Consider the following 10,246-nt stretch of genomic DNA (forward strand, 5'->3'; position numbering starts at 1 on the left):
TAAATGAGCTTATACTGCTAATCTTGATATAGTTATTATAATCAATGTGATTTGCTTATTGTTTTGATTTATCAAAAGGTACAACTCTATTTTGAGTTAGTATATGCCTAATAGATTGAACAATAACAAATGACATTTGTGAAATAATAATTAGTTGATAGAATCCATGACTCGACTTTGAGTTTATTAAAGCTTTTAAGTTTTCATGTGTAAACCCGACCGGTAGATTTTGTATCCGTCACATGAAATAGTTTAAGAAAAATTATAAAGGATTTAATTAGTTGATTAAATTAAATTGTCAGTGATTTAGTTTAATTAACTGGTATTTGTAATCTTAACATGAGGAGTTAAAATAAGTGTTGGTGTCCCAAGAAGTTCAATTGCAGCGTTTTAGTAGAATAAACTGTGATTAATTATAGTATGATTTAATTCACTCAAAATGTTGAATTAATACTATAATTGGCAGCCTCTTATTATTTATTTGGTCCTGCTATGCAAAGTAAAACCTTAACAGACTTGCCAACTAAGTTACTTGGGAGAAAAGTTCTCCACTTGGAGCTGGACCAGAATTCTACAACCTTGATAAAATCCTACACGTTTTTGGCCTAAAAATTTCATGTTCTACAAATAGTAAACAACTTTCACCCAAAATCTTACTCTTGAGAGTAGTACTACTAGCTCACACAAGTGTTTTCCTGTAAGGCTAACTAGTATCATAGCAGAAGACTGCAGTCCTGAATCCCTGCCTTGTGAATGAGTTATGCAACAGTTTTGAGAGGTTAGTGCTTTTAATCTCTATTATTAATTCATTGTCTAGATTACATGTATGTGATACATATGTTTATGCTTGCTGCATGTTCTAACACCGAGGAGCCCCAAATATAAGTAGCTGCCTCTCCCTCAGTGAAAGTGTACTGTATAGAAATACTATGCGGATTCTAGCAACAATAGCATTTGTTAGCTAACTGATTGCCAAATTTGGTGATCGCCTCATCAAAAGGCAACTTACCAAGCTACAACCCAACAATAACCGTGTATGCTTTGACTGAATTCAGGTATTTGGATGAAACACTGTGGAGTAAAGAGGAAGAATGTCAAAACAAAACAAGTGTAGACTATTCGACCTAAGCTTATGCCACTTTGTGATGGTCAAGGTGTTTATTAAGTATATATGAGGGACTTAAGTTTTTCATGTGACATAGGCAAGTTGGACATCCAATTGCTTCTATTTAAAATTAATTCGTCCAATTGCTTCTATCTAAATAATTCGGAGAATACAAACGCTTGACATATATAAAAAAATATGGACAATCAAACCTATTTCTCAATTCACTCAAAGAGGTGAATAGGGTCCCAATAAAAATATTTAAATACCAAATCCGATTACGCGTATTCCTAATTCTAAATAGAATGTAACTATGCAGGGATACATATGTCACATAATATCCATTTAAATAGGCCCGAATGGCCCCTTCTCATCGGGGCAAAAAACATAAGTAGGCACTATTCTAGAAAATTTAACATAAGCATAGCAGTAATTCATAATTAACAAAAACGGCAACAACATAACGCCATTCTCGGTTGTTATGAATCTATTATGGCAACTAATATTAACAATACCATAATAAATTCCTAAATCAGAGTAGGGAATAAGGTATAATAACTCTAATCTTTTCTTTCCTATTTTTTAACTCAAAATATTATCTTTCAAATATGTTTTACAAATAAAATACAATTAAGAAAAGATAATTGTATAATCTCGTATATTGAATTGATAATTTGATATGATACATGTATCTTATTTTTAAGTTTATCTTGTATATTACTATATGTGATATCCCCTCGACATATTTTGTATTTAACAATTACATATTGAAATTATATATCATCCGGTATATTTTAGAAAAAGAAGACATGTAAGGTATATATGTGGTATATACACATTATAAACTATTTATGCATGGTATAATAAAATACCTGAAGTATATATATTTATGTAGTATAAACATGTATGTTTTGAAAAATATAAAATACATCTATATATATATATATATATATATATATATATATATATATATATATATATAAAGATGTATTTTATGCTTGTGGTTTCAACACATTATAAATCATGTATAACGATATTGTATAATCTCATCAAAATAATAATATACCTTGAAATATATCAGGTATATTTGAATTGGTAAATAAATTAAAAATTTAAAGTTGGTAAGAGATATTTCCGACGTGGTGGCCAGCGAGGAATTTTCTGCTGGTTGAAAATCTTTTTAGACCGAAGAGCAATTTTATGTTTAATTCACAGCTTTAATCATAATATGGTGTCAAAACAACAACAACGACGACGACGACGACGACGGCGACCTAGTATAGTCTCACAAGTGGGGTTTAGGAAGGGTAGTGTGTACGCAGACCTTACCTCTATCCCGATGGGATAGAGAGGCTGTTTCCGAAAGACCCTCGAGTCAAGAACACGAAAAGACAAAAAGAGACAATATATCAGTACCATCAATAATAAACATGTAAATAATCGCGACATCGCAAGAACCAGTGAATAAATGGAAAGCAGAAATAATGACCAGTAAATAACGGAAGAGCAGTGAAAACACAACACTAGCCACTAGAAGTCTAAGACTAAATCCTATCAGCCTAACCTCACACTAGTAGACTAAATGAGCTCAACTACCTCCTAACCTACAACCTTAATACTCGACCTCCACAGCTTCCTATCGAGTGTCATATCCTCGGAGATCTGAAGCCTCGCCATATCCCGCCTGATCACCTCTCCCCAATACTTCTTAGGCCACCATCTACCTCTCCTCGTACCCACCAATGCCAACCGCTCGCACCTCCTTACCGGGGCATCCAAGCTCCTCCTCTGAACGTGCCCGAACTATCTGAGTCTCGCTTCCCGCATCTTGTCGTCAATGGGAGCCACGTTCAACTTCTCCCGAATATCTTCATTCCTAATCTTATCCATCCTAGTGTGCCCGCACATCCACCTCAACATCCTCATTTCTGCTACTCTCATCTTCTGGATATGTGAGTTCTTAACTGGCCAACACTCATCCCCATACATCATGGCCGGCCTAACCACCGCTCTATAAAACTTACCTTTGAGTATCGATGGCACTTTCTTGTCACACAGAACTCTAGATGCTAACCTCTATTTCATCCACCCCTCCCCAATACGGTGTGTGACATCCTCGTCGATCTCCCCATCCCCCTGGATAATCGACCCAAAGTACTTGAAACTACCTCTCTTGGGAATGATCTGCGATCCAAGCCTGACGTCCATGCCCGCTTCCCTCGGATCGGCAATGAACTTACACTCAAGATACTCCGTCTTCGTCCTGCTCAACTTGAAACCCTTAGACTCAAGGGTATGTCTCCAAACCTCCAGCCTCTCGTTAATGCCACTCTACGTTTCGTCAATCAGAACAGCGTCATCAGCAAATAACATACACCATGACACTTCTCCTTGAACATGGTGTGTCAGTGCGTCCATAACCAGAGCAAACAAGAACGGACTGAGCGCATATCCTTGGTGTAACCCCATAACAACCGGAAAATGCTCAAAGTCGCCTCCCACTGTCCTAACCCGAGTCTTAGCTCCATCATACATGTCCTTAATCGCCCTAATGTAAGCAACCAGCACACCTTTAGCCTCTGGGCACCTCCAAAGAACCCCCCTAGGAACCTTGTCATATGCTTTCTCCAGATCAATAAACACCATGTGCAAATACTTCTTCCTATCCCTGTACTGTTCCACCAACCTCTTAATAAGGTGGATAGTTTTCGTAGTAGAACGACCCGGCATGAACCCGAACTGGTTTTCTGATATAGACACCGTCCTCCTCACCCTCGCTTCTATTACCATCTCCCAAACTTTCATGGTATGACTCAATAATTTGATACCCCTATAGTTGTTGCAACTCTAGATATCACCTTTGTTCTTGTACAACGGAACCACCGTACTCCACCTCCACTCGTCCGGCATCCTCTTCGTCCTGAAAATAACATTAAACAACCCAGTCAACTACTCCAAGCCTGCTCTACCCACACAACTCCAAAATTCGACCGAAATCTCATCAGGCCCGGTAGCTCTGCCCCTACTCATCTTATGCATAGCCCCCACAACCTTCCTAACCTTGATGCGCCTACAGTACCCAAAATCGCGGAGGCTCTCGGAATGCCCCAACTCGCCTAGCACAATATCCTGATCCCCGTCCTCATTCAGAAGTTTTTGAAATTAAGTCTGCCATCTCCGCTTAATCTGGGCCTCTTCCATCAATACACTACCGTCCTCGTCTTTGATGCACCTCACTTGGTCCAGATCCCGGGCCTTCCTCTCTCTCGTTTTGTCCAGCCGGAATAATTTCTTCTCCCCGCCTTTGGCTCCTAGTTCCTCGTATAGACGACTAAAAGCCACAGTCTTAGCCTCTGTGACCGCCAGTTCCGCCTCCTTCCTAGCTACCTTGTACCTTTCCTTGCTCGCACTTCTCTCTACCTCGCATGTGCTCCCAACTAGCTTCAGGTACGCTAGCTTCTTCGCTTCCACTTTATGTTGAACCACTTCATTCCACCACCAGTCGCCTTTGTGCCTACCAGCATAACCCTTCGAGACTCCCAACACCTCTCTCCCTGCCTCCCATATGTAATCCGCCGTCGTCGACCACATAATGCTCGCGTCCCCACTGCCCCTCCAGGCTCCCACAACCGATAACCTCCCTTCCAACTCCTGAGTTTTATCCTTAGTCAAGGCTCCCCACCTGATCCTCGGTCGAACTCGTACAGTCTTCCTCTTCCTCTTCATCATAATACCGACGTCCATCACCAAGAGCCTATGCTATGTCGCAAGGGTCTCACCCGGGATAACCTTGCAATCCTGGCATAGCCCTCTGTCGCACCTCCTTAGGAGAAGATAGTCAATCTGAGTCTTCGCCACCGTACTCTGAAAAGTAACCAAATGGTCCTCCCTCTTTGGAAATCTAGAGTTAGCAATCACCAGCTTAGATGGCTTTGCGAAATCCAGCAACGAAGTACCTCCTGTGTTCCTATCCCCAAAATCAAAGCCACCATGCACCTCGCTATAGCCGCCTGCAGTCGACCTAATATGACCATTGAAATCCCCTCCTATAAATAACCTCTCAGCAGGCAGAATACTAAGCACAATCTTATCCAACCCCTCCCAGAAGCGCCTCTTGACCTCCTCATCGAAGCCCGTTTGCGGCGAATAGGCACTCACAACATTTAGGGTGCTCTCTCCAACCACCAACTTAATAGACATTAACATATCATTCACCCGCCTAACCTCTACCACAGACTCTCTAAGTTCCCTATCCACCAGAATTCCTACACCATTCTTACCCTTCAGGACTCTAGAGTACCACAGCTTGTACTCGTTTGCATTCCTCGCCCTCGATCCTACCCACCGAGTCTCTTGGACATACGCTATATTGACCTTCCTCTTCTTCAAGATCTTCGCCAGCTCTATAGACTTACCCGTCAATATACCTATGTTTCAGGACCCAATTCTCAACCTATAGGTACCCTTGTGCCCCTTACCTCCCTTGCCTCCCGTCCCACCCCCTGACCCCTGCCCCACCCCCGCTCCGTCCCCTGGCCTCTCCGAGGACATGACCTTACTCTACCATCCCGAACTACAACCATTATACCTATAACAAACTAAGGAGAATCACCCACCCGCACTAGGCAAACGGACCAGACTAGGAGAAAACAAGTTGCAGGTAATAGAATGCTTAACACTAATGCGAACTAAAAAGGCAGCGATTTAACTAACACAAGGGAAAGAAGATTAGGAATGCGGGAGGTACCAACTCCCGAGAATAGAACCTGGAGGTTGTCTTGGTGCACACGACGTTGGCTCGTTCACATCTAATTTTCCATCGCCCCTTACTGCTACTCGCCCTAGCAGTCCTCCTATATTTGCGCGTCTGTTCCTCGTTCGTCTCCAATAGCCACCATGTAATACCTGAAAGACACAACAAATCCAAGACCAAAAAAACAAAAGGTGTTGCCTCCGCTACCACCGGTGGAGCCTAACAAACGTAAAGAAGAGAAAAACAAGAGAAAAGGAGGGGAAACAAGTGGGGGGATATTTGGTCTAACACACAAGTACCACGATGAGGAAGAGAAGAAGGAAAGAAAGGGAGGGGGGGAGGGAGAGGGATAGGGGCAGACGGGAGGGCAGTGAGACGGGGAGGGGGAAGGGGATCTTTCCGAGAACTAAGAAGAGAGAGGGCGACCAGACGACCGTCACCAGCGTCGCGCCGGCAGTGGGGGAGGAGAGAAGAACAAGACGGGGAAGAAAGGTGGGGGATGTGAAAGAGATGAGGGAAGAGAGATGGGGATGCGAGAGAGATGGGATGAGAGAGAGGGGACTTACCATGGGGGGAGTGGTCGCCGGAAGTGAACTAACCGTTAGGGCTGGGAGAAATTTCGGGGAGAGAGAAAGTCGTAGAGGAGAGAGAGGGAGAGCAGGAATAGCTACATAATATGGTGTCAAAAGAAAAAAAAGTTTTAAAAAAAAGTGTAGATAAGATGATTATGAGGTAACTTTTAAAATAGAAGATGAGAGAAGAGAGTATTAAAATAAAAGGCAATCCCATGATTTTGTGATGTGTGTTGATTAATTAACTGTCCCATAATCTTTGCAATATGCTAATTACGTAAAAACAATCTGCTATTTATGGAATAAACAAAAAAGTGATATTATTTTCTTAAATAATTTTTAAAAAGTGCTTAGCCTGGTAGTTTCTCATTCTCGTTATAACTTAGGTTTTAAAAGCTTATAACAGTTTTAAATGCTCACAAGAGGTAGAGGTTCAATCAGATGATAAATTCAAACAAATGGGTAAGGCTTGTAATGCGGTTGCCAAAGAAACAGGATTACCGACTCAAAGAGGTTCCAATGAGCAAGAGTTCGAAGTTATAAAATGAATTAATTACTGGCATCATCATCATAGTGAATGTTCCTTTTCTGTAAACAAATCTCCAACCCAAGATTCAATACAATACAACACATTTTATAGTGAGTGCGTGTGTTTGTCGGAGAGTGAGAGAGCGTCCGCCCAACTCCAACTCCAAATCTCCAATATATACGAACAAGAGATAATTAACTGCACCATGAAATTTGCGATGAACCAAAACATTTATTCTTCTAAAGAGTGCTAGATCAACAAGGAAAACTGGAATCTTGTATACTTCCCGCCGAAGTCGGATGGCCGGAGCGCATTGGCCCTCCACCTCCAGTCACGTCTTCTGTTGGGTCATAAGCAGTCGTTGAGTATTCTGGCACCCCGGTAGTAGTGTAACCCTGAGCTCCACTATCCCTATGGAAGAAAGAATTCAAAATCTTCTGTATATATATTATTAAAAAGAGAGGAGAAATCTCCACGTTAAGTCAAGTGACAGACTTACAATAGGCCACTTGGCAAATTAGGACAAAGTTAGTTAAGTTAGATGATTATTAGTTTATTTTTGAATTTAAATTAAAAAGAATTAAAGTATACATTATATGTTGTTAATAATTATCTGTATATAGTAAGAGAAGTAAAACAATTATATGATGCCAAGTAGCATAATCATAAGATGACAAGTGTAAATTTTTAGGACAAAGTTCCAACAAAGTTGAAGTTTTAAAATTATTTTAAAATAAAAAAACAAAAAAATGCCATTTCAAATTGGGGAGTAGTTTCATCCTAATATGGTAGTCTATATCTATAAAAAGAAAACTGCCAATTCAAATTGCGAAATTTATATTATTTGAATTTACACATAGAAATATTTGAGTTGAGATAAAAAAAAGTTCATTTACTTATGGCAAATAATACAAAAAATTAGCAATTATTAAGAATATCAGTAGACTTAGGACAAAATAGTAAAAAATTACTTATCTGTTTATACTTTAAAAAAATTTAAAATTACAATTTAATTTAAATATGATAGTTTTTCGATTATATGTAAAATTAGAAATGAATAAAACCAAAAGAATTGTGAATAATAAAATAAAATTTTAAAAATAATATTTTTGAGAAGTAAGAAATATTTTTGTGCTATGTTAAAAGGAGTAGTGGACAACGATATTAAGCCAAGTGTTGCGCTAATAAAGCGTCATTTTAATAATGTAATAATAGTAAATAATAAAACTTATATTAAAGAAAAAGAAACAAAAATGTTATACGATGACTGCATAGTTTGTTTTTTTTTTCTTCTTTACAACTTGTTTGAATGGTTGTTACCTATTGTATTGTATCGTATTGTTACTTTAATTACGATGTTTGTTTTGATTGTTACTTAAAATTTTATTGTATACGTAACGACTGAAATGTGACACTTTATGTAACGACCGATTTGGTGTGGTCGCGTCGTCAATCTCACCCTTCATTATTATTAAATAATTTTATTTTATCATTTATATAGTAATTTTATCTCGTATCGTAATTTTTCTTTATAATATGCAAGTTTATTCTTTATATTGCTGGTGCGTGATATCATGAAACGATGGCAAATGACACAATCTATCCAAATATTATATTCATCAAACGATGCAGTACAGTACAATACAAAACGATACATTATAAAACGAACGATATGTAACAACCATTCAAACAAGCTATTAAGTTCATATCGCTTAGTTAATGAATTATTGTATTGAGAAGAAAGAGGTCAGTTGAATTTCTATTAATGCGACATGGTATAATATACTAAAAGATAAATTATAATTTAAAATAATTAATATTCTTTAAATTTAATAAGAGAATTCAAAATTCAAATTTAATAAGTTGAAATTATACTTCAATATTTATACTCCCTCCATTCTAACTTACGTGGAAGCTTATTTGACTGAACAAGCGAAGTTAAAAAAAACAAGACTTTTGAAATTTAAAAAATATAAAATAAACAAGACTTTTGAAATATGTAATATTAAACATGTCTTTAACATTTCTGTAATTATAATTCTATTGAAACTTATAATTTTAAATATTCATTTGCATATGATATTATTTGTATGACTATAAAAGTTCTTGTTTAAAATAAATTAATTCTTTTTCAATTACATTGTCTCTAAATTTAAAAATGAGTTATTCTATTTGTGTGTTAATGCTGAAGATAAATGCACATACCTTGTAGCTGCATTTTGATCCTTGGCTTCTCTCTTGTTCAGCTCAGCAGCAGTTTTCCTGTCATCTTTCTTCTCTGTTGCCATCTCTTTCTTCAATGGGTCCCTAGTTGTGATTCTCTCTGCCTGTTAAATATGTTACAAACTATAAATGGCCGGTTATTACACCCAATGTTTTACAGTCTCTGCCTGTTAACTTTATTTTAGGAAGCTGATTTTTTTCAAGGCTTCGAGTCAAAAGAATAATCCAATTGTTTGTCGTGCAAATACAGTGCACGTACTGACCATGTAAGTAAATTGACCATGTAAGTCTTAAAAATATACTTTCTTGTTCATGTAAACTAATTTCCTATATAAATTTTTATTTTTTAAACAAAATTTAAATATTTAAAAACACTTTGAAATGGTTATAAGCTCACGGAGGAGAAAGTACCTTACAAAAAGCACTTGAAGGGAATGTGTACTATATAATATATTAACGAAGAGATGATACCTTTTCTTCAATGGCGGCCTTGGTTTTCTCCATGCCAGACTTTGCTGAGGCTGCTGCATTAGCTGTTTTCTCATTAACTCCCTGCATTTTCTTTTCCTCCTAGTAACTAGTAAAGCTTGCTTTAGCCTTTAGCTGTTTTCACGAATTGCTTTCTATTCGATCTGTTTGTTAGCAAGATGAAGCAAAAGAGCGCATTTTGCAGGTTTTTTATTGGCGTTGGGAGAGAGAACGAAGTGGCGCCACGTTTATTTAACGTGGAAAATGGGCAGGTTCTTATTGTTGATCAGTTGACACGTTGCAGTAGTTGTCAACCGTTTACGATTATGCACGGGCGATAGATACGGTTGTTATTAGGTCCAAAATGTATACGGCTCCCTCCATTCCACTTTACGTGAGTCAGTGAGAACCAATGTCAATGTAAGTTAACTATTCCCTCCGTTCCAATTTATGTTCACCTATTTCATTGGTTACGGAATTTAAAAAAATTAAAAATAATTTAAATTTTTAATCCTAAACAAATCAAAAAGGGATCTAGAGTATTTATTTGGTTATAAAAGTTTCTCAGTTAGAGTAAAATTAGAAGTTTAAGCTAA

At 37.8% G+C, this 10,246-nt stretch overlaps 1 protein-coding gene across 1 annotated transcript; it reads right to left on the minus strand.

Annotated features, from left to right (window-relative positions):
• Positions 1-6,960: 6,960 nt before the first annotated feature.
• Positions 6,961-9,846, minus strand: LOC107780126 (protein LE25-like). Its single transcript, XM_016600647.2, has 3 exons — positions 9,654-9,846; positions 9,165-9,286; positions 6,961-7,370 (listed from the first exon to the last, which is right to left on the minus strand). Exons 1-3 carry the CDS (start codon positions 9,738-9,740, stop codon positions 7,214-7,216), a joined length of 366 nt encoding a protein of 121 aa, XP_016456133.1. The 5' UTR covers positions 9,741-9,846; the 3' UTR covers positions 6,961-7,213.
• Between the last annotated feature and the right edge of the window lie 400 nt (positions 9,847-10,246).

Source organism: Nicotiana tabacum, chromosome 4, assembly GCF_000715075.1.
Source record: "Nicotiana tabacum cultivar K326 chromosome 4, ASM71507v2, whole genome shotgun sequence".
NCBI classification, from domain to species: domain Eukaryota; kingdom Viridiplantae; phylum Streptophyta; class Magnoliopsida; order Solanales; family Solanaceae; genus Nicotiana; species Nicotiana tabacum.

Bases quoted from the DNA above. Each gene is read 5' to 3' on its own strand.
- LOC107780126 (XM_016600647.2), bottom strand. From the start codon at position 9,740: ATGCAGGGAGTTAATGAGAAAACAGCTAATGCAGCAGCCTCAGCAAAG. The intron at 9,287-9,653 runs GTATCATCTCTT...CATATTTAACAG, and splicing joins AGGCCGCCATTGAAGAAAAG to GCAGAGAGAATCACAACTAG. The intron at 7,371-9,164 runs GTATGTGCATTT...TTTCTTCCATAG, and splicing joins GATCAAAATGCAGCTACAAG to GGATAGTGGAGCTCAGGGTT.